The sequence below is a fragment of the Moschus berezovskii genome, chromosome 8, assembly GCF_049115385.1.
Source record: "Moschus berezovskii isolate FMDL1 chromosome 8, NW_MosBer_1.0, whole genome shotgun sequence".
Classification (NCBI taxonomy): domain Eukaryota; kingdom Metazoa; phylum Chordata; class Mammalia; order Artiodactyla; family Moschidae; genus Moschus; species Moschus berezovskii.
Genome location: NC_142467.1, coordinates 30,732,533 through 30,757,785, shown reverse-complemented (window position 1 = coordinate 30,757,785; position 25,253 = coordinate 30,732,533). Strand labels below are relative to the sequence as shown.

At 43.8% G+C, this 25,253-nt stretch overlaps 1 protein-coding gene across 1 annotated transcript in view; it reads left to right on the top strand.

The window, feature by feature from the left end:
• TENM2 (teneurin transmembrane protein 2) overlaps positions 1 to 25,253 on the top strand; it is a 497,500-nt gene that overhangs the window by 402,298 nt on the left and 69,949 nt on the right. The window contains exons 18-22 of the mRNA XM_088838514.1: positions 7,790 to 7,933; positions 8,574 to 8,823; positions 20,122 to 20,354; positions 21,596 to 21,750; positions 23,027 to 23,901. Coding sequence (XP_088694640.1) covers positions 7,790 to 7,933; positions 8,574 to 8,823; positions 20,122 to 20,354; positions 21,596 to 21,750; positions 23,027 to 23,901 — 1,657 coding nt within the window. The remainder of the gene's footprint in view (positions 1 to 7,789; positions 7,934 to 8,573; positions 8,824 to 20,121; positions 20,355 to 21,595; positions 21,751 to 23,026; positions 23,902 to 25,253) is intronic.

The following is a 25,253-nucleotide window of genomic DNA, read 5'->3' as shown; positions in this document are numbered from 1 at the left end:
TTCCATCACCTCCACTAGCTTTGTTCATAGTGATGCTTCCTAAGGCCCACTTGACTTCGCATCCCAGAATGTCTGGCTCTAGGTGAGTGATCACACCATCATGGTTATCTGGATTATGAAGATCCTTTTTGTACAGTTCTTCTGTGTATTCTTGCCACCTCTTCTTAATATCTTCTGCTTCTGTTAGGTCCCTACCATTTCTGTCCTTTATTGAGCCCATCTTTGCATGAAATGTTCCCTTGGTATCTCTAATATTCTTGAAGAGATCTCTGGTCTTTCCCATTCTGTTGTTTTCCTCCATTTTTTTGCATTGTTCACTGAGGAAGGCTTTCTTATCTCTCCTTGCTATTTTTCGGAACAGTAATAAGTTATTGGAGTAACCAGTGCATTTATTGTCAACACTATGTCAGGCTAGAGCCAATATCAAATTGATAGCTAACATCCAACAATAGACTGACTAACACATCCCAGGTACTCCAGTTTCAGCCATTATCAACACATGTCGTTGACTCTTGTTTCTTTCTCACCTTCAGCTACTCCTCTGCCTCCTCTGTTTTTCTGAAGCAAGTCCCAGACATCACATCATTTCATTCAGAATATATCAGAATGTATCTCTAAAAAGCACTTTGAAAGCATAACATCATCATCATTACGGCAAGGAAACAGAAGAATTTCTTTACATCAAACAGCCAATCATCATTCAATATTTCAATTGCCTTATGAATATCTGAAATTAGAAGTACTTCATTTGCTTGAATCAGAATCCACATAAGATCCACCTTTTGTAACAGGTTGATTTCTTTTTGTTATATATGCTTCAGACATACAGCATTATTACTTACTTCTGTACACACTACAAAGTGATCACCACCACAAATATTGTTGCCACCTATCACCTTACCATTGATCCCCTTCACCCATTTGACTCATCCTCAACTCCCTTCCCCTCTGGGAACCACTAGTCTGATCTCAGTATCTTTGCATTTGTTTTTGCTTTATTTTGTTTGTTCATTTGGTTTTTTCTATATTCCACATATGAGTGAAATCATTCAGAATGTTGTCTTTCTCTTTCTGATTTGTTTCACTTAGCATGATACCTTCAAAGTCCATCCATGTTGTCACAGATGGCAGGATTTCATTCTTTTTATGGCTAAGCAGTATTTCCACTGTCTATATGTACCACAATTTATTTATTCACTTATCCACCAGTGGGCACTTGGATTGTTTCTATATCTTGCTGCTGCTGCTGCTGCTGAGTCACTTCAGTCGTGTCCGACTGTGTGTGACCCCATAGACGGAAGCCCAGCAGGCTCCCCCGTCCCTGGGATTCTCCAGGCAAGAACACTGGAGTGGGTTGCCATTTCCTTCTCCTTCTATATCTTAACTATGCTAAATACTGCAATAAATATAGAGGTGCATATATCTTTTTGAATTAATGTCTTAGTGTTCTCTGGATAAATACCAAGAAGGGAATAGCTGAGTTCTCTTAAAAAATTTAAATTAATGGTTTTCCCTTTCATCTCTGGATTTTTTTCCTCAGTTTTAGAAATAATTGACATACATTACTATGTAAGACATGTAGTATGATAATTTGATTTACTTATATTGTGAAATGATTAGCACAGTAGATTCAGCTAACATTTATCTTCTCATAAAGATACAGCAAAAAAGGGAAGAAAAGGGGAAACTTTTTGTGATGAGAACACATAGGATTTGCTTTCTCAACCACCTTCCCGTGTATCATGCTGCAGTGTTAACAGCAGTCATCATGTTATACGTTACATTCCCAGGACTTTTTTGCTTCTTTCTAGCACTTATTTATCTTATATCTGGAAATTTGTACCTTTTTACCACCTTCATCCAATTTCCCCTTTCCCCACACTTTGCCTCTGGGAACCTCAAGTCTGATCTTTTTCTGTTAGTTTGTTTCATTTTGTTTTTCGGTTCCATAAATAAGTGAGATCATACAGTGTCGTCCTCTGTCTGACTTATTTCACTTAGCGTAATGCCTTCAAGTTCCATCCACGTTATTGCAAACAGTAGGATTTCCCGACCAAGTGACTTCACTTTCACTTTTCACTTTCACACATTGGAGAAGGAAATGGCAACCCACTCCAGTGTTCTTGCCTGGAGAGTCCCAGGGACGGGGGAGCCTGGTGGGCTGCCGTCTATGGGGTCGCACAGAGTCGGACACGGCTGAAGTGACTCAGCAGCAGCAGCATGACTCAGTAATGTTGTGCCTGTACCCATATAGTACATTTTGTGTGTGTGTGTGTGTGTGTGTGTGTGTGTATACACTGCTGTTTCTTTATTCATTCATCCATCATTGGACACTCTGATTGTTTCCAATATGAAAAGGATTGCTGTATATTCTTCATAAAGTGTTCAGAGAACTCACCAGTGAGACCATCTGGTCCTAAGCCTCTCTTCACTGGGAGATTTTTGATTACTGATTCAGTCTCTTTACTAGTAATTGGTTGTTCAGATTTTCTGTGTCTTCCTGATGCAGTCTTGATAAGTTATGGCTTTAAGAATTTTTCCATTTCTTCCAGATTGTTCAGTTTATTGGTGTGTAGTTATTCAGAGGACCTTCTTATGATCCTTTGTATTACTGTAGTATAAATTATAATGTGTCCTTCACTTTTAGTTTTGTTGATTTGAGTCCTTTCTCTTTTTTCCATAGTTAGTCTTATTAAAGATTTATCAGTTTTGTTTATCTTTTCAAAGAACTGACTCTTGGTTTGGTTAATCTTTTCTATTGTTTTTCTGCTTTCTATTTTATTCATTTATACATTAGTCTTTATTTGTTCCTTTATTCTGCTAACTTTGGACTCAGTTTGTTCTTTTTCTAATTCCTTAAGACATAGAAGTGGGTTGTTTATTTGGGATCCTTCTTAATGTAGGTGTTTACTGCTGTGAACTTTCCTCTTAGTACTGCTTTTAATGCATCCTGGAAGTTCTGGTATTTGTGTTTCCATTTTAATCTGTCTCTTTATTTCCCATTTAATTTCTCCTTTGATCTGTTGGTTATTCAGGAGAGCATTTTTTAATTTCTATGTATTTTTTAATTTTCCAGTTTTCTTGTTATTGATTTCTAGGTTCATGCCACTGTGGTTAGAGAAGATACTTGGTATGATTTTAATCTTCCTGAATTTGCTAAGACTTGTTTTGTAGCCTAACATGTTACCTAAAATGTTCCTTGTACCCTTGAGAAGAATGTGTATTCTGGTGTTGTTGGATAGAATCTTCTATGTGTAATAGGTCCATTTGGTCTATAGTGTTGTTCAAATCAGCTGTCCCCGTTATGATTTTCTGTCTGGGTGCTATCCATTTTTGAGAATAGGATATTAAATCCCTAACTTTACTGTATTATTTCTCCTTTTAGCTTCATTATGTTTAGATGCTGCAATGTTGGGTGAATAAATATTTATAATTGTTATATCTTCTCAATGTATTGACTGCTTTACAATTGTATAACAATCATCTTTGTCTCTTTTGAACATTTTAGTTTAAAATCTATTTCATCTGATATAAATATAGCTACCCTTGCTTGAGGCAGGGTAGGGAGGTTTACCACTTGCTTGAAAGCTTGAAGTGTCTTTTTCCATCCCTTCATTCTCAGTCTGTATGGGTCCTTAAGCCTATGGTAGGCGTTGTATCATTGAATCTTGTTTGTTTGATTTGTTCACTTGGCCATTTCATGTCTTCTGATTGGAGACTGTAATGTTTACATTTAAATAAGTTATTGGCAGGTAGGGACTTAGCATTGTCATTTTAGCCTCTGTTTTCTAGCTTTTTTGTGAACCATTGTTCCTTCTTTCTTTTTTTGCTGTCTTTGATATTAGTTGCGTTGATGTATTTATCATGTTCTTTTGTGTAATTACTATAGATATTTCCCTGTGCTTACTATGAGATCTGCCTTGTGTGATTGGTTGATTTCTCTTCAATTATTTTATCCTATGGTTTTTCCTTTCACTTCTAGCTCATTTTTGTTTTATGATGTATTTGTTGAAGAAACTGTTGTTTGCCTATAGCATTTCTCATAGTCTGGTTTGTTTTCTGATTGCACACCTGTGGCTGTTTAACATATTCCGTTGTTCTGTATCTCCTGTAAATCAATAGCTGAACCTGGAGGTTTCCTAAGTACAGGTTTGATTTTTTATCTATACCAACTTTTTTGAAATATAATTGACATATAACAAGTGTATGACATAATGATTCAGTATTTGTATATATTGCACAATGATGACTGCAGTAGGTCTGGTGAACATCTGTCACCATACTTCAATACAAAATTTTTCCTGGTGATGAGAACTTTTAAGATCTACTCTCTCAGCAACTTTCAAATGTGCAATACAGTATTACCAGCTATAGTCACTGTGTTGTACCTCACATCCCCACGACTCATTTATTTTTTAACTGAAAGTTTCTGTCTTTTGATTCCCTTCACCTGTTTGGTCCACCTTTCAGCCCTTGCCTCTGGCAGCCTCTTGTTCCCTGTACATGATCTTGGTTTTTCGCTTGTTGTTAACTTTTTATTCTGCTTATGATCATCTTTACTCCATAAACACTTTACAAAGATTAGTTAGATGTCACAAAAAGAAGTGTACTATTTATCACAATAAAGCATTAGGCATTTAGAGCAAGTAATATTCCTATTTACACAAGCTTTTAGATCCACATATAGGTGAGATTATACAGTATATGTCTTTCTTTGTCTCACATATTTCACTTAACATAATGCCCGCAAGGTTCATTTGTATTGTCACAAATGGCAAGATTTCATTCTTTTACATGGCTGAATAATATTTCATTGGTTGTATACCACATCATCTTTATCCATCTATTTATTGATGGACACCTTGGTTGTTTCTATATGTTAATTACTATAAATAATGCTACAATGTAATATTTTTGTTTTCTCCAAGTAAATACCAAAAAGTGGAATTGCTGGGTCACATGGTAGTTCTATTTTAATTTTTTGAGAAACCTCCATACTGTTTTCCATGGCTATACCAGTTTACATTGCTACCAATAGTGCACAAGGGTTCTTCTTCTCTCCATCCTCACCAACATTTGTCATTTGTATCCTTTTTGATGACAGCCATTCTGACAGCTGTGAGGTAATATCACATTGTGGGTTTGATTTGCACTTCCCTGGAAATTAGTGATACTAAGAATCTTTTCATGTAGTGTTGGCCTTATGTAGGTCTTCTGATAGATGTCCATTAAGTTCCTTTGCCTGTTTTTTTAATTGGATTTTTTGGCTTTTGGTTGTCAAGAGGTGCAAGTTCTTTTTATACTTTGCATAACCTCTTATCAGATATATGATTTACAAATATTTTCTCTTTTCACTTTATGGATGGTTTCCTTTGCCGTGCAAAAGCCTTTTAGTTTGATATAGTCCTAATTGCTTTTGTTGCCTTTGCTTTGGCTGTCAAATTCAAAGAATCATTGCCATGATTGATGTTAAGGAGCTTACTGCCTGTGTTTTCTTCTAGGAGTTTTATGGGTTTGGGGCCTTTTAATCCATTTGAATTAATTTTTATGAATAGTATAGAGTGGTACAGTTTCTTTTTTTTTTTTTTTTCTGTGTGTGACTGTCCAACTTTCCCAGCCCACTTATTGAAGAGAGTGTCCTTTGCCCAGTGAAATATTCTTGGCTCCTTCATCATAAATTAGTTGACTGTGTATGCTTAGGTTTATTTCTGGACTCTGTATTCTAGTCCACTGATTTTTGTGTCTGTTTTTATGCCAACACCATGCTGTTTTGATAAATATAGCTTTGTAATATAGTTTGAAGTCTGGGCGTGTGGTGCCTCCAGCTTTGTTCTTCTTTTCAAGATTGCTTTGACTGTTCAGGGTTTTGTGGTTCCATGCATATTTTAAGAATGTTTATTCTTTTTCTGTGAAAAATACCACTGGAATACTGATTGGGATTGTACTGAATCTTTACTTTGCTTCAGGTTATATGGACATTTTAGAATATTAATTCTTCTAATCCATGAGCATGGAGTATCTCTCCATTTATTTGTGTCTTCTCCAGTCTCTTTCATCAGTTTCTTGGAGTTTTCAGTGTACAGGTCTTCTGCCTCCTCGGTTAAATTTATTTCTAGGTATTTTATTCTTTTTTTTTTTTTTTTTAAGAAAGACAGGTGGTGCTCTCATCTTCTGTCAGGAGGTGACTAATGTCAGCTGGTCTATTCTGTAATGCTTTCTGCAGCAATGATGCTCCCTAGATTCATTAGGTCATTAGGGATTACAAAATGATATTCTAATAATATCATTGCTTCTTTATTATTTACTAGCTAGAATACTTTTCTATAAAGATATTTTCTCATTAACTAGTTTGTTATTTGAAGTACAGTTTAAATAAGATAAATGCTTGATTCTTTCCCTTTGTTTACCAGTTTTCAACATTGTAAGTTGGCTCTCTAATATCCTCTACCAGTGGCAAATCCATTTTTTAGATACCATTATAAACTCACAGGATGAAATGCCTCTTAATATATCCATTGAAGTTGTCTTTCCTAATAGTCAGATTGTCTCATCTCTGGTCAATAGAAGCCTCTTAAAGCTGATTCCCAAATTTTTTTGCCATTGCCCTAGTAGAGTTTATCTCCTTCCTATCCGGTCTGATAGAATGGCCTCGTCTTCCGTTGTTCATTTCTTGCCCCAGCCATGTCTTCAAGGAGCCCTGATTCCTTTTAATGAGAAATAATATTTCAAGGCCACAGACCAAGCACTAGCAATTCTCTTTGCTACTGAGTTGGTCATTGTTTCTCAGAATTTTCAGAGGACAAGCCAGGAAATACATGGAGCTTTTTTTAAAAAGATAAAATGTATCTTTCGTTCATCTCGACACTCCTATATCTCAGGATTTAAAAGAAGCGGAGGAGAATCCCCAAAGGTGACACACATAGTTAAGAATTTAATGTAGTAGGAACAGCAATAATAACAATGCCTCATATTTCTAAAGCAGCGTTCCAATTAAAAATGTATGGCATCTCAGCATTTTGTCTCATCTATCCTCATGACATCTCTCAGAAATTGAAGCTTCACTTGCTCTGTTTTACACATGGGGGAAATGGAACCACGAGGAAGTGTGAGCTGTAACAGAATTGGGACTCAAGTCCTTCATCTCCCACCCCTCTCTCCTATTTGTCCATGTGGCAAGTGCAGGATTTTTATAGTTTTTGGATTCTGTTTCCCACTGCATTGCCACATAATTGGCAGGCTGTGTCCCCATGCCTGCCTCACTTGGAACCCTCTGGAATCCTGAGTGAATGTACAAAGTGCCTTAACTAACACAAGCTGTTGCCTCCAAAATCTCCTTATAAATGAGCCATAAAGCTTCCATAGGTCTTTCTCCTAGTGAGTGGAAATAAATAACGCAGAATATAGCGCACGCATGCCGTGAGCAGCAGGCTGAGGGAAACGGTCTCCTGTCCGTCTCTAAAGAAGCGCTGTATTCAGTTTTTAAATGATTCATCTCTTCCCTCTCCATCACTGGGGTCATTTTTGAAAAGCCGGCTGTTCATTGGAAAGGTCTTTCCATCCCCACAGACTACTACTGTGTAAAGTTTCAAGGTTGAGTTCAGCTTGAAATCTGAATTTAATATTGTATGGAATCACAAGGAGAAAAGCAATCAGCCTGCCTCCTTGAGTGAGTTTTTTAACTGAATCTGTGTTGCCGTGAGCACAGGCTTCTTGCTCCTGCTGGAGGGCTCTGGAGTCATCACGTACACCCTCTCATCTCCGCCCTGCCCCACCCCCTCGTCTCTTTCAGTGTCCGTCGGCTTCGAGTACGAGACCTGCCCCAGTCTCATCCTGTGGGAGAAAAGGACAGCCCTCCTTCAGGGATTTGAGCTGGACCCTTCCAACCTCGGTGGCTGGTCCCTGGACAAACACCATATCCTCAACGTTAGAAGTGGTATGTAGGAGACCTCCCTGGTGATCCAATGGTTATGACTTCACCTTCCAATGCAAACTCAGTTCCCTGGTCAGGGAGCTAAGATCCAGCATGCCTTGGTGCCAAAAAAAAAAAAGACATAAAACAGAAGCAATGTTATAACAAATTCAATAGACTTTAAAAATGGCCTACATCAAAAAAAAAAGTGGTTTGTGAGCACATCTCCTTTTCCTGCATACAACCTAGTCTTGCCTCTGGAACCTTCTCTCCAGCCTTGACATTTAAGCGAAAGCACCATCCCCTTCTTGCATCTATTTTTCATCAAGTGCCCAAAATACTCATAGGCTTTTCCACCTTCTCCTTTTAAATGTCAAACTCCGTTGAGCTGGTTTTCCCAGAGCATCCATCTTAGCGCCCCTCACAATTCTTCTTCAATTATCTCTGCAAATGTTTCCTTACCCCGCACCGTGGCCTTGGGGTTTACCCGTCCTATTGCAGTGCTGTCAGCATTGTGAGGAAACTGGGGGTCTCCCCACAGTTGACGTTTCCTACTGTCTCTCTGCCCTCTGTCACTTCCACCCATCCTCACTAAGTTGATAGACATGTCCACCCTGGAGGGCTGCAGTAACCATCCCAATTTACTGCCCCCCACCCCGCCCAGGAATCCTGCACAAGGGCACTGGGGAGAACCAATTCCTGACGCAGCAGCCCGCCATCATCACCAGCATCATGGGCAACGGCCGCCGCCGGAGCATCTCCTGTCCCAGCTGCAACGGCCTTGCTGAAGGCAACAAGCTGCTCGCCCCAGTCGCGCTGGCTGTTGGAGTCGACGGGAGCCTCTTCGTTGGCGACTTCAATTACATCCGACGCATCTTCCCCTCTCGAAACGTGACCAGCATCTTGGAGTTACGGTAAGTGACGGCACAGAAAGCCTGCTTTTACTCTATGGCTCCCACTGCTACAAAACTTCCCTGGGTAAATGGTGGCCACGTGTGGGGTTCTCCAGAGGATACACATTTGGTGTGATGGGCTGAGGTTTGATAACCCAGGCCTGGGATCAAATAAGGATTGGGGGAAATCCTTGGTGTACCAATAAAACACTACCCATATATTTAATACAGTTGTTGACTCCTACCTTAAGGCAAAGGCGAAAGCCTTCAGACACTGTTCTGGGGGTGGGACCTGGGTAGCTATATTTTATAAAACCTCCACGAGAGAAACTGATACATACCCAACAGTGAAAGAACCACTACTCTAAGTTGATAGTCCATTTCCCTGGTTTCTAAAGTGGCACGTCTTAAAAATACAGATTTCCAGAGCCTACCCCCAGAGAATTGGTTCAGTAAGTCTAGAGCAGTGTCAAGGTGTCTCTCTCTTTGACAGGCTCTGTAGAAAATTCTGATATGCATCGAAGTTTGAGAATCACTAACGTTCATTCATTAATTCAAACATTTCTATTGAGCACTTCTGTGTGCTAGCTCTCTGTGAATTTTCTAGATCTTTGCACATTTATTAGGATCTGACTTAGAATTATTGCATACGCCTTGCTAGGTAAACTCCAGCCACCCCAGGGGATTCCTCCTGAGTCTAAAGTCCAGGTCTCTGTCTGGACAAAAGCTCTTTGAAACTCTCTTTTAGGGAAAGTTGATTCCAGGTCCTCAAACCTAGAGAGGAATCCATCTATAAGTAGGGGGAGAAATGTAGTTTATAAACAAGGGAGAAAATTCATTCAACAAATACTGGTGAATGTATACCATGTGCAGGACAGTCTGGTGAAGCGGGGGAAAAAAAAACATGGAAAAAGCGAAGCCCTCGCTGTCACGTTGGTGATCTGTTGTTGTTGTTTAGTCACTAAGTTGTGTCCAACTCTTTGCGACCCCATGGACTGCAGCACGCCAGGCCTTCCTGTCCTTCACCACCTCCCAGAGTTTGCTCAAAGTCATGTCCACTGAGTCAATGACGCCATCCAACCATCTCATCCTCTGTCACCCGCTTCTCCTGCCTTCAGTCTTTCCCAGCATCAGGGTCTTTTCCAGTGTGTCAGCTCTTCACATCAGGCGGCCAAAGGTGGTGGTCAGATAGGGAACTTCAAACTGAATCATGTGGACAAATTTAAAAAATTCTTTCGAGTAGCCTTCAATGCTCTCAGGAAACTCTAACACGGTGAGAAATAGGGACCGTGGTGATGGGGAGGAGGAAGAAGAAAGCTACGTAAGATAAAGTGTTCAGAGAAACCCCCTGTGTTAGGTGACTCGTGAGGCGGGACACGAATGATGAGGGCAGCCACGTGGAGTACTAGGGAAGAGTATCCCAGGCAGAGAAACGTTGTGCCAAAGCCCCAGTATCAGCAAATAACCTGCTTACTTATGGGATTGATAGAAATCCAGGAGGGTGGGGAGCTGAGGGGAGCGTGTCTCAGAGGAGAGCAGAGAGGTAGGTAGGGGACCAGTGCCTCAAGATGGGAATGACCGTGTCTACACGTGTGGATCAGATTCTTTTTAATTTATTTTATTGAAGATAGGTGATGTACCATGTTGTATTCATTTCTGCTGTATAAAGGTGTGATTCAGTTATACATACATATAGATGCTTTTTCATATTCTTTTTCAGTATGCAATGCACAGCCATGGGAGGTTGAAGTAGGAAGAGGGGTGAGGCTGATATGATCTGATTTGCATTTTTTTACAGATGACTCTGGCTATCAGGGAGGAAGGGACTGTAGGAGTTTGAGACAATAGGGAGACTGTAGCCATTGTCCAGGATTTCAGTGATGGTAACATGGATAGCCAGGGGGATGGGGAGCTCCCAATAGAGATACATTTTCAGGGGTAAATCTCACAGGAAATGTCGATAGACTATTTTCAGAAATTGGGGTGGGGAGAACCAGAGAGAGAGAAAAGAAACAAAGGTCATGCTAAGATTTTGATCTGAGCAGCCAAGTGGGCGGTGGTATTTTCTGAGGCAGCCTCAGCTGCCAAGTGAAGGACTTGGAAGAAGCCACAGGCTGCCCCTGCATTTTGTGTCTCTGAGATCCTTCTGAGAGGGAGGTCAGTGCTCTGACCACAGCAAGCGTTGATGGTGTACTGGGGGGGCTGAGACTGTGCCAGGCACTTGTGGGAAGTGGGAAGAAGAAGAGAATACAACCCAGCTCCACCCCAAGAAGGTGACGGTCTCAGTGATACAATGAGCGGGGATCCTGGAGGCGTTTACTGAGCATAAGGGTGAGCCAGACCCTGAGCTGGGTCCCAAAGGGGATGAAACCCAGGCTTAAAGAGCACCCGTTCAAGGACGAGATATGGGCACCCCAGAGAGGAAAAGCAATTCAAGCTGAGTGTTCTAGAAGAGCCAACAACCAACCATCACAGAAACACAGTAGGGTGGGCGGGGGACACGGGGTAGAGGGTGTAATGACCAAAAGATAATTAGTGAGAGGAAGGGGAAGGCAAAGTGGAAGAGGCTGGATGATCTTCAGAAGGTCACACTGACAGTGAGACATGCCACTTGCTCAGCACTCCCCAACCGGGTCCCTTTCCCAAGTTGTTTATTTCCTTTGTTATTCTGGTAGAACATCGTCTTCATAGGCATCCTGTGGGCAGTGGAGAGCCAGGAAAGGAGGCAGGGAGGCAGTGGAGCGAGCGCTGGGCCTGTTCTGAGGGGCTCCATGTCCGCATCTAGCCTTTGTCACCCTCTGCATCTGGCTCCTGCTCCTTGGTCACTGCTTTTCCTGCTCAGAGCCCCGTCAGCACCTGCCTGCCACTTCCCCGCCTCCACGCCTTGACTCTTGCTGCTTGGTCCACTTAAAATACCTTCTCCGCCTCATCTCCCGCATCAGGTCCCCCTTTAGAGATGGAGTTTGAAGGCCTCCTCTTCTGTGAAGCCTGGTCTCGCCAGCAGAAAAAATTCTCTCCCTCCCCTGAGCCATTTAACTCTCATTTTCCACAAAGGTGACACCATGGGACTGTCATGTTTTTCAGCTATTTCTGCAAGTCTGTAGGGCCCCAGGGTGTGAATGTCTATAGAGCCAGCACCTTTGACATCTTTGCCCCTTGATGCCCAGAGAGGTGCCTGGCCCACAGGAGGGACTCGAGATGTGCTCCTTGAGTTAAAGTGGATAAAGCCCAGCATCCTCTCTTTGGTTGGAGTTTGTCCCTGATTCCACATCTCTCAAGTTGCAGGGGCCACAGCATCAATGGTGCAAGTTGAGAGCCCACGTGGTAGCATTGAAGACAGCTGGAGGGGGTGTAACTGTCAGTCTCCCTTGACAGCTGTGTGATTTTTTTTTTTTCCCTTTGTAACCACCTTTAGACTTGCTCTTATTTCATCAGCCAGGTATCCAGACGATTAGAAGTTAAGCTTTAACAAGAACGCTGGTTTGATTCTTCTTTGCTTCCCACCACATACCTGAAAACAAAGGGCTGTCAATCCCCTCTCTTCCAAACAGCAACCAGCAAAGGGAGGGGGGAAGGGGAGAGACCTGTCGCGCTTCTGTCTTTTCTCCATTGTGAGTTGGCAGCCGAATTATCCAATTTTGGGAGTTGGTGCTGGTCCCAGAGCTGATCCTCCAAGCCCGAATTTTATTTCAGTGCTCACTCCTTCTCCCTCACCTCTTCCTTTGCCTATCCCAAATGTGTAGGGGCCGAGTTCTACACACTTGAAAAACTGATGCTGGGGAAGAAGCCTTCTTCTTATGTAAACCAGCTATCACCTGCCTGCTCTAATTCCACCAGCATTCAAGACATTTTCAATACCCACATCCCCAAAAAGCCTGATAACCTGCCTCTGGGAGCCCATTTCCCTTCTTACAACAATTATCCTCTTCAAGTGGTTCTTAGAAAACCCAAGCCCTGTGGAGGAGAGTATATCTGTCAGTCACTTACATCTTGGGGTGAAGTTCTATCAACAAACAAGCTTTCCTGTCTTCCCCGTTTGAGAATATCTCTGGACCTGAACCCCAGTATGAGGCAGGAAACGATAACGGATGGGACAGTGCCTCTCTGCCTTTTCTTGACTTGGCCTCTTTCCATAAACATAAGAATCTCACACTTGCCTTCATGTTTGCAATTCTAAGCTTTTTTTCTTTTTCCCATTATTAGATTATATTGTGGTATGAGCTATGCTTTTTTCCAACTAAAACACTTGCCCATGCTGAGATTCTGATGATACTGGTGGGGCGGGTCAGCAGCACCACTGCACTAGGGAAGATGTTTAGGGGAGGGGATTGTCCTGCCCAGGTGTGTGAGTGCTGGAGAGGGAAGAGATGCCAGAATGTAGAAACCTAGGAGAGTGGGTAAGGACAGCAGAAATTGAAACGAGGCTTCACCAAAGGCCAGCTTTGCCTGAGAGTTCACCTCCAACAGACCCTGCTTAATGCCAACATAGAAAGTTAGGGAGCAGAATGAGATTGTAGCCAGGGGGGAAATGCTTTCTCTGTGTAGACAGCGTATAAACATGGAGATCAGAAAACAAAATATAACACAGCACCTACCCAGAGTAACAATGACAACAATATTCCCACAAAATTTTAGACAGTTCTTGGCACTGTTTCCAAAGCTCTTTTTACCAAGGACAGATCCAGGTTTCATGGGGTCTGAAACTTAATGCAATTTTAGAATGAAACTGTCTACCATTTAAAATAAGTAAAGAACCCAAAACAACTGACAGATTTAGAAAAGCTGGCAATCAGTGCAGACATAACAAAATCCAGACAAATACCCTAAAGTTTGTTGTTAAGTAACCATTGCACTTCCATGATACATGACTTCTCCACTGGACATTCTAGTTCCTGTAACGATGTTAGGTTAGTTGGTATAACAGGGCAGGAGCATTCCTTAAAGCCGTGAATACCACTGTCATCTAAAAGATAGTGAAGGACTATGTATGAGCCACAGAAGCACATCCCCCTAAATTAAACTAAATGTATCCCAACTCACTTTTTTTAAGAAGTAATACATGTAAACAAAAACTCTGACCACCCCACATCCATCCTGTTCTATGCCACAGAGTGAAAGTATTGGAATAGAAAGAGACTACATTCTCCACTGATGGCAGCTTTGTGATTCTCAGCAGAACGTGAGGGACTGAACCTCATCCAAGGCAGGTCTTCCAGCATGAAGGGAAGCAGCCCATTGCTTCCTTCCTCTCCTCAAGAACCCGTTTTTCCAGCCCTGCCTCTCTCCAAGGCTCTCTACTAAGAATCAGCCACACAGAGATAAGTCAGTCATGTACAGATTTACTTACTCACTTCTGTTGCTGATGCATCAAGAAAGATAAGCACACACACATAAATCACAAGACAGCCTACAGAGAGATCCCTGAGATAAGCGGAGAAGGCTTGGAGAGACCCTGAAGACTTTGCAGGGGAGTCATTGAAACTCGACAGTGTGGAGAACTAATCCATCTCAATTCTTGAATCGGAGACAACCCTTTCCTCAAAGGGTTGGTGTCCTGAGGCCATGGACCCAAAGACTAGGCCTGTCCCTTGTAAGTAGGGCACCTACGCACATGTACAGAGATTGACTCAATGGTGCTATTATTTGGGTTTGTTGCTCCTAAACACCCACTTTGCTAATGGCCCTGGACTGGAAGAGCCGTGACCTCAGCCTTTGTCCAAAACTCAGATCCATACGATCTTTCAGACTCTGCACTCTCAATGACTGAGCCCCCACTACCTTCTCCTTCCCCCAACATAGATATTATATTAATCAACTTAAAGCAGATGTTCTTAGCAAAGAAGTAGGTCAGGTCTACAGACCCAAATCCCAACCAGTCTTTTCACAAAATCTTAACTTTAAAAAAGTGGAATTGATATTGTAATAATTAAGAGCCAAATATGACTACCACTGGTGGCAGATAACATTTCACTTTCATTAAGCAATATAAAATAGATGCGAGAATTCCCGGCTGCCACCCTGACACACCAGGCTTTGCAGAATGAATCTTAAATTGCACTATGTCAGTCAGAGCTCAAGAGTTATCAGCATCATTTAATTAACTTTTTTTTTTTTTTGCAAAAACTAACATGTTGGAATAAAATATAAAAATGTAATCCCTGTGTAAACCCACCACTAATGATGGCCCCTGGCAAAGGCCTGAGCTGTACCCAGACAGGAATCAGGGTATTCAAGCTTCTTCGTTCCTTCCCTGAAGCCTCCTCCCTTAGCTGGAAGGGAAAGAGAGGTCAGGGGTTCCTTCCATAGTGGCCAGGAAACCTCAGAAATGGGGAGTACTTCTCTATTTGAGGCCCTAGTCTCTCTCCTCTTCTCCTTAACGCTGTTAAGATTCAGCTGCTTTTCTGTTGAACCTGACATGTATTTTCATTCTTTTTTTTTTTAAGATTTTTTTTTTTAACTTGGCTGTACCAGGTCTTGATTATGGCAGGTGGGAGCTTCTATCTTCATGGTGGCATGTGGTATCTTTAGTTGAGGCATGTGGGATCTAGTTCCCTGACCAGGGATGGAACTCGAGCCCTCGGCATTAGGAGCTCGGAGTCTTAGCCACTGGAAAGTCCCTGTATTTTCACTTTTGAAAGAAAAAAGAAGTAAAACTTTCACTAGCTTTCTGAAAAAGAATGTTCCCTGGAGTCTTTGGCTCCGATTACAAGAGGCTAGCATCACCGGTGAGTTTCAGTGATGAGTGTTACCTGTCAGGAAGAGTGCATGTTAGGCGGTGTGTGTGTCAGTTGGGGAGGGGACTTGGAGCAGGGTGAGGAAATAGTTGAGACTCTCAGGGTCTCAACAGTGTTTGCAGATGCAGTTGTCTGGGGCAGGGGCTCTCTCCTGGGGGCAGAGTCCCTCTCTCCCTGATTCTGTGATGCACCAATGCCAAGTAGGTGACACAGGTGTCACCAGGCTCCCTCCCACACCCAAGGCAGATGTCCCAAATGACTACAGCACTCTGTGCTGTAGATGAGCTTGAATGTGGCTTCAGAATCTACCCCCCCACCTCCCAGCAGCCAGTACCAGTGGATAGGTGTTGGCACCCAAGAGGTCGCCTGTGTGTGTGCCATCCCTGCATTAGGCTGTTTCACCTGGGTCACGTAAAGCCACACTGCTGGTCAGAGAATTTAAGCATTCTTGTCTAGATTTTCCAGTGGCTGGGAAGAATCTAAAACTAGAGCTTCCCAAATACAGTAAGTCTCCTACATATGAACCTTCAAGTTGCAAACTTTCAAAGATGCAGACTGTACCCCGGTCCAGTCACCTAAGGAATAAGTGAAATTGCAGCTTGCCCTCCATCTCCTACTGCTAATGACCCTTCAGCTCTACTGCCTCCCACCTCTTCTCCCTTCGCCCTTCTTCCACACTCTTCTTCCCTGTTCACTTAATGCGAGGCCCTGTAGACCAGCTGTTGAACTTTTCAGGGTACTGTACTGTAACATTAAAAATGGTTTCTTCATTTTTTGTGTGTGTTTGTTATGTTCATTGTGCGAACAGTATTAGAAACCTATTACAGTACAGTGCTATCTAGCCGATTGTGTTAGTTGGGTACCGAGACTAACTTTGTTGGACTTTACTAACAAATCGGACTTACAAACGAACTTTTGGAATGGAACTTATTTGTATGTAGAGGACTCATTTCTGTAATTGTACTAGGAGCTGTCAGCTAGAAGGGAAAAAAAAAGGAAAAGACTGCCTTTGGGGGGGCCCTTTATACAAGAAATGAAAATGTTATGTTTGCTTTATCATCAATTCTTCTGCTAACTGTTTGTTCTTTTTCCTTCTGTTTTCTTTCTATAAAGAAATAAAGAGTTTAAACATAGGTAAGATGAAGAACTCTTTCCCATATAATTTGATATGGTTCGTTTGCTTCCTTGTGTTTGCGTTTTGTTTTTGTGCTTTCTTGTGTAATGTTGTATATTTTTATGTGCCAAATATAGTAACTTTTTTATGTGCTAATTGTGTGTTGTGGATATGATAAGCTTTAGCAATTATGAAATGCAGTCAAAAAAGAACCAAGTAAGCTGACAGTAATTAGAATTTCCGGAAGATGCAAGTGTGAGATAATGAACCCTCAGCGAACTTTTACCCTGACTGCTCGTTGCTGTCCATAATTGGGCTAAACAGTTGAGGCAAACTTCTGGCTTTTGTAAATGCTGGACTGGGTTCACAAAAGCTTTAATGAACTGGAAACGGGTCAAAAACTCATTTTCAACTCATTAATGATTTTTTTCCCCTGAATGTATGGTCACTTAAAAAAAAAAAACAAGTTAATTGCCAATCTGCTGGTCAAAATGAATCCAACAGTCAGATGCACTGGGAATTTTCATAAAATTCAGGCACTTTTAAGTCGTATGAAGGGTGTGGACCAAGTACTTTCTGTCTAAATACCCTTTGTCATTCAGCTGCTCTGAGGTTATACTTAAATCTGAAGTTACCAGATTGAAGTTCATATCTACATGCATAGTGCTCTGAGGAGCTTCGTGTTACAAAGTTAGGAAAACTTCGGGTTGCACTAAAACATTAGAAAAGTGACCTTATTTTCACTTGGAAGAGGAGAAGAAAAAGTGCATTTTAATACTCGAGGGAATTCTTCTCCTTACTCCTTGAAATGAAATGTTGGCAGAAGCTTCTGCATCATGTTAGGTCAAAATCAAGTAAAGAGTGGGACTTCCCAGGTGGCTCAGTGGTAAAGAATCCTTCTGCCAATTCAGGAGATGCAGAAGATGCAGGTTCAATCCCTGGGTTGGGAAGATCCCCTAGAAGAGGAAATGGCAACCCAGTCCAGTATTCTTGCCTGGGAAATCCCATGGACAGAGGAGCCTGGCAGGCTGCAGTCCATAGGGTTGCAAAGAGTCGGACACGACTGAGTGGCTGAGCACACACACAGGCAAAGAGTAAAGTTGTATAAGATCATCAAATCAGTGTAAGAGCCATGTGTAGGAGTCCCCTGCCTCCTCCATCTCAGGCTCTGCCAAAATTGGCTAGTTATAGGCACCCCAATTGATCCAAATCTTTTAAAAAGCAGCAACACTGTGGAAGGACACCCCCTCAAATTTCCATACTCCATTTGACCTTCACCATAGCCCCAGTGTGAAAGCATGGCTGCCCATCTACCTGAGCTCCTCTGTAAGCATCTCGATTGGAATGAGTGTGAGACCGTGGGGAAGAATGGGCTCCCAGTAGGAATTGACCCTATACCCTCAACTGGCTGCTCTTCTGCCAGAAATTTTGAAGCCTCCTTAAATCGGGCTCCCTAGAAAGTCCAGAATTAATTATCCTGTTCATAAGATAGGCACGAACGTGCAATGCCCCCTTCTTCTGAGGATGGCACCAGCTCCTCCAAGGCCAGTAACAAAGTACAGCATCTCATTAGAAACCGGCATGAATTTTTCCCTTTCTGCTCTTATTTGTTTTGCCTGTACAGATAGTCTCTTAAGACTTAATAGCCAAAAATAAATAATAAATAAAAGGAACAATGAAGGAAGGCAAGAATCCAGGTAGCCTACTCTCCCAGACTCAGCATCTAGGCTGGAATTTTAGAAAGCCCTTGACTTCTGGTTCAGTTATGGGTCTTAACAGCCACCTGAGGAGAAGCTGGAATTAAGATGGTATCGATGCATAAACTGTTCCTAAAAATGGCTTTCTAGTTCTTTTCTTACTTAATTCAGCAAAGAACCCAAGTGGTGGTGTTTTAATTAGTAATTTACCAGCTAACATCTGCAGGACAGATGCACCCAACACCTTCATCACCCTCATCTTCGCCTCACCTTTTCCAGCTCCTCTCTCCCCGTAATTCCAAACTACAGATGCAGAATGACTGGGGAAGAAATGACCTGTGCTCATTTAGACCTGTGGCACCAAAGCCTAAGACAGAGAGACATCTGCCACTTGTCTCCCAGGGACAGTGATGCTAATAACCAGTGTGGGAATAGCATGGGGATCCATTCTGTTGCAACCTCCAACCAGTGACACACACTAGAGAGGGACAGAAATGTAGGGCTTGAGCCAAAAGGGACATGCGTGATATCCTGATTCAACTTCTTCATTACCCCCGATAAGGAGTCTAGGACCCACTGTGGCCGAAAGTCTTCCTTAAGGTCCCCGGCTGAGTTCTAATTGAGTTTAGAGTTTCCTTAGTCTTAGTTCTGAGCCAGGTTTACAGATCTTACCCATGGGAGAGCTGGACACACAGCAGAGAAGGAGATCCAGGTCTCTGAGGCTTCGTGCTCTCCTGATACATCACCTCCACACTGAGATACTTCTCTTCCAGGATCTTAGGATCTTGGCAGCTTCTGGGGCACACCTGTGACCTCACTATTGCTTGGTGGTAGTTTAGTTGCTTAGTCGCTTCCAGCTCTTGTAACTCTGTGGACTGTAGCCCACCAACTCCTCTGACCGTGGGATTTCCCAGGCAAGAATATTGGACTGGGTTGCCATTCCCTTTTCCAGGGCATCTTCCCTGCCCAGGGATCGAACCCACATCTCCTGCATTGCAGGCGGATTCTTTACCACTGAGCTACCAGGGAAACCCCCAGATCTCACTGTTATCCAATATTTGAAAACTACATCACCTTCCTTTATAATTTAGATTCTGAACATGATATCAGCAAGATATCACAGGTTGTCACACAAAATACCAACTTTGTTCGTATCCACACTGAGGAACAGTAGAGAAGGTCTGAGGTTGAGGACTTGAGGTGGCTGCAGGGAGCTGCCCATCACCAAGTCAGAAAGACTCAAGGTTACCCCAGTCTTCGTGATCTAGTACCTTGGAGTCACCAAGGGAGCATAGATTAGAAAGAGGACATTGTCTTGTGGAAGTGCTCCTCAATCCCACTTGAGAACAGAGTAAACCCCCAGGGGAAGTAAAGAAGACCAGTGCCCACAAAACACAAACACAAAAGCAGGATCAGAGTGGGATTTTTCACACTAGCCAAGTGAAGCAGTGGTATTTTAGCATGATGGGAAGTGACGAATTCTCTGATAGCGTCAAGAGCTTAAGCCCAAGCAGAAATAGCTCAGAGCCATGATATGTTAGAACACTAACTTACTAGAGTAGATTCTTTCCAGTTCACTAAAGTATTGGGTTGGGCCAAGAAGTTGGTTCAGGTGTTTCCATATCATCTTATGGAAAAACCCAGCGACCTTTTTGGCCAACTCAATAGACACCGGAGGTGGTGAGAGTCTCGCTGGGATGTTTGTCATCTCTTTGACCCAGGAGGCCAGCTGCATGGTGCCATCTCACTCCTCTTTGTGCTTCTTCTCCTGAAGCAACAACCCGGCTCACAAGTACTACCTGGCAGTGGATCCCGTGTCTGGCTCTCTCTACGTGTCTGACACCAACAGTCGGCGCATCTACCAAGTCAAGTCTCTGAGTGGAGCCAAAGACCTGGCTGGGAACTCAGAAGTCGTGGCGGGGACAGGCGAGCAGTGCTTGCCCTTTGACGAAGCCCGCTGCGGGGACGGAGGCAAGGCTGTGGATGCCACCCTGATGAGCCCTCGAGGTAAAGGCTGCCCAGCAACTAAGCCCCACCCCAGAGAGAGCTCACCACACACTTGGCTCCCTTCAGGCTGGAAGTGAACTCAGCCCAGGCAGTCCCAAAGCCAGCTTGTCCTAGAATAATGTAACTCTGATAGATGGCTTTGGTGGGTGGGTGAGTATTGTTTTATTTCTTAAAGAAATATCTGAAGAAAGAAAGAAAAAAAGTATTTCTTTATCTGAAGTAAACGTCATCTCCCACATAGGCTGCAAGTGGGAAGTGGGGTCGCTTGCCCCTAGAGATTGCTGACTGCTGCCAGTCACAGAGAGTCAGAAGGAAATGTTCGCAGTGGGAGCCCGAAGGCCAGCTGTGTGGGCTGGAGACAGAACAGAGCCCAGTGGGGGGAGCCTCCAACCACTCTCAGCTGTTCCTGTTAGATAACAGTGTATATAAAGTCCAAACAGCACCTGACATTTTGCAAATGCCCCATAATGGTAGCAATTAAGAATCGGTATAATGTCCAAGGGACTGGGATTGGCAAGGAGGGGTTCTTGGCTCTGAGGGATCTCTATTTGAAAAGGACTAAAGATGCTGAAGGTTAAGGACTGTCACTGGAAGGTCCGATCCTTGTTAGCATTTTTAGCTAAGCTGAGAGCACACAGCAGTGTAGATTAAGGATGGGGAGCCTTGGGCTTGGGCACTGGGGTGAAAATGCAGAAGAAATAAAGCTGCTGTCTGCCTCTTACCAAGGGAGTGCTAGAACCAGCATTCCCCCAGAATAGCAATGTGCTGAGTGGAGTCACGGCTTAACTGGGAATACTTCCTGGAGGATATATTTTGAATTAGGAGTCTGTGACTGCAAGAGTCACTGTTTTTCAGCCTTAGTGTGGCAATCAGTTGTGAAGGGTATTCCAGTAATTTACTACCAATAATTTTTCAAGCAGTGAACTTGGGAAAAGCTCTTTTCTAAAAAGGAGCAGATGCAAAATGACCTCCCCATTCATTCATTCGCAGCCTTGGTTCATTTGCAGCCCAAGGTTCTTTCTTCACTTGCATGGTGAAGTAGCCAATACCCCAGGAATAAGCCAGATCTCAGCACAGTCCCCGTGAGAAAGGGTGTCACCTTAAATGACTCTTGAGTGTGCTATCCAGTCAGGTTCCTCATCCAAGAAGATGATGCCTAGTAGGGCATCCCCACTACCACCACCACCCCAGCAGCCCTGTCCCTTGCCAAGAGACACACTCCTGCTGTTTGCCCCACTCAGGTATTGCAGTTGACAAGAATGGGCTCATGTACTTTGTCGACGCCACCATGATCCGCAAGGTCGACCAGAATGGAATCATCTCCACCTTGCTGGGCTCCAACGACCTCACCGCCGTCCGGCCCCTGAGCTGTGACTCCAGCATGGACGTGGCCCAGGTGGGACTCTCTCTCTGTCCTCTCATTTCTCACCACTGTGCCACCCCTGATTCTGAGCCTGAACGTCTCACCTGGGTTCTCTTTGTGTTGGAAGTGGAGTGGGAGGAGGAGATACAGATCCCAGGTTTGTCTGCAGTAGGTTTGAAATGAACTGGACAGCAGGATGGAATGGGACATGTGAGACAGGCATGAGAGAGAAATAGGAGAAAGGGAGAGGGGAATTCCGCTCAGAAGCGTGGAGCTGGTGACATGCTCCAGCCGTGGCAGATTATAGGGTAGGCGTTACTGTGTAATTACCTCTCTTCTCCATCATTATCGTGGGTTTGAGAACATACCATACAGTACTACATGTCAATCAGAACTTCCCTGTTAATCTGAAGCAATTGCATCCTCACTATATAAACCTTTACTTTGTAAAGTTGTAACTGAGCAGATCCCTCTGTGATATTCCCCCAAGTGATAGTCTTTTAGTCTGGGCTCTTACATTAGCAGAGAACAGAGGCTCACTCAAATGTACAACAGGGGGAAAAGGACTGTATACTTTAAAAAATTTTTATTGAAGTATAGTTGATTTACAGAAATGGGACTTGAATATAAGGGTCCTCAACCTGAGTCTGTACTTAGTCTTCCAAAAGGGTCTTTTCCACCCTCAGTTAACCTCATTACTTTCAGTGCAAATTCCTCAACTAACTGACAACTGATTCCTGAGGTTTTCATTTCAGATTCTGCAGAGAAGGGAAGTGTTTTATCCAGTTTACTTTTTCAAGCAAACTCAGGTTGTAGTTCACTGGCCAGCCTGTGCATTGGCTGCCCTTGGGGCAGGGACCTCTTCTAAACTGCATGGTTCCTTGCTGTGAATTAGATCAAGGTGCCTCCTCTGAGTGAACACAGCCTCCTCAGGCCCATGGCTTGGTGAGCAGAGCATGGACTACATTACACTAGCCCTTGAGCTATGAACTACCTGTCCAACTATGTGTGGTGAATCCAACCCTGGCCCAATCATCTGGGGCTGCAAAGAGCATTGTGGGTAGAACTGGTGACCTACTCCAGCCCCAGCAGGTGATGCCACAGAAGATATCTGTTCCACAGTCTCTTGCTCTCCATCATGCCCAGCATGGACAGTGAGCGAGTGGTTCCACGATGGGCACTTCTACACTGTGTTAGGAAAAAAGAGTATTTTTCCCCCAGTTGCGTAAAATCAATAGAAGTGCTCTGCTCAGGTAAACATTGAGCATGCTAGAGGCTGTCCTTGAATTTGGTGCTGTATCGTCCATAGGTTCGCCTGGAGTGGCCAACAGACCTTGCTGTCAACCCCATGGACAACTCCCTGTATGTTCTGGAGAACAACGTCATCCTTCGCATCACCGAGAACCATCAAGTCAGCATCATCGCGGGACGCCCCATGCACTGCCAGGTTCCTGGCATTGACTACTCGCTTAGCAAACTAGCCATTCACTCTGCCCTGGAGTCAGCCAGCGCCATTGCCATCTCTCACACTGGGGTCCTCTACATCACCGAGACGGATGAGAAGAAGATTAACCGACTACGCCAGGTAACAACCAATGGGGAGATATGCCTGTTAGCAGGCGCAGCCTCTGACTGTGACTGCAAAAATGATGTCAATTGCAACTGCTACTCAGGAGACGATGCCTACGCCACTGATGCCATCTTGAATTCCCCATCATCCTTAGCTGTAGCTCCTGACGGTACCATCTACATCGCGGACCTTGGGAATATTCGGATCAGGGCGGTCAGCAAGAACAAGCCCGTTCTGAATGCTTTTAACCAGTATGAGGCTGCCTCCCCTGGGGAGCAGGAGTTGTACGTCTTCAACGCCGAGGGTATCCACCAGTACACCGTGAGCCTAGTGACGGGGGAGTACTTGTACAACTTCACGTACAGTGCTGACAACGATGTCACTGAGCTGATTGACAACAACGGAAATTCCCTGAAGATCCGTCGGGACAGCAGTGGCACACCCCGCCATCTGCTCATGCCCGACAACCAGATCATCACCCTCACAGTGGGCACCAACGGAGGGCTCAAAGTCGTGTCCACACAGAACTTGGAGCTTGGCCTCATGACCTATGATGGGAACACGGGCCTCCTAGCCACCAAGAGTGATGAAACAGGATGGACAACTTTCTATGAGTAAGTCGATTTTTAAAGTCGTTCCTCAGAGCACTTACCCTACTACCCTCGCTGGCATCAGGATCAGCTGTTGGTGTGGCTTTTAGAATCATTTAGTCATGTTGTCTTCCTGACTTTAATGCCTCAGGATAGTCCTGTCCCTTCTCCCTGACTCGTAAATGATTTGCATTATTGGGTGTCTGATAGCGAACATCCTCCCTACAAGAGTCGGGAATTCCTGTTGTCTGCTTGCCGTTCCAGTTTCAGGATATTGGACATGCACAGCGCCTGAGAGATCAAGTGTTGATTAACTCTGCTGATTATTCATGTTTGCCATGGGTGCGGAAATTAGAAACTAAAAGGCAAGGTCCTGGTGGGACTCCTGTAATTTGCCGATAGGTCCAGCAACACACTTGATTGCACAGACAGGTAGATAAACTCTGAATTTCCTCTTTAGCAGAAGCAGATCAATACAGATAAAGTGCTAGGTATATTAAAAGATGTGAGAGCTGGTCATATTTCCCCTAACAATTATCTCATACTTGATAGTCCTGCTGTTTGTTTTACCAAAAAGCTGTTTTCCCTCACGCCTGCAGGCAGTTCTTGGTCACCTGCCTGCTGCTGCAGGGATTAACCAGTGGGATGCCGGTGGGAGGAGGTTGCTAAGGCATGATTGCTGAGGTTGCTCCTTGGCTGGCTGAGACAGGGATGGCTTTGGTAGGGATCTGGCTGTCCTTGATGGTGAAGGATCTGGTTAATTACTATGTAACTTGGAGTCGTTGCTTTCTGTCTATGTGACGCTGCTAGCTGAGAATTTAGTAGGTTGGCCAGGTGTTGTCACGGAAGGAAAGAAGGACAGGAGAGAGAACAGAAGACTTCGTTGATGATCAGTCTTAAATTCAGGCATGTTCACTTCCTGTTTGCATTCCAAAGGCTTTGAGAGAATGTAAAGGAAGCTTCTGCCATCTGCTGGAAATAGGCTGCATTGCCGCCTTCCTTTGGGTAAAGCTGTCTTTCTCAGACTTCTGAAGCAGCCTGGCACTCTTCAGGGCACTGGAACTGGATCACTTTACCAGGTGACTCTGTCCCTGAAGGTGCCATCTGAGTGTCATCTTTGGCTCTCACACCAGGTTAAGCTAAAGCTGCGCTGTAACCCAAACGCCTCCTAGATTCTCAACTTCTCTTCTCACTTGAACCTGAAGACTCAACACATTTCAGAGAGAATTGGTGTCACTCTCAGGAGGCCAGTCTGAAGTGGGCCAGGTGTAAGAAGCTGGAGTGACAGAGTTCAGGCTGAGGTGCATCCTGAGACAGGAACTCGTAAGTAGAAGAGTAGTCTCCAGAAGGGGCGCCGAACTAAATGAAAACATGGT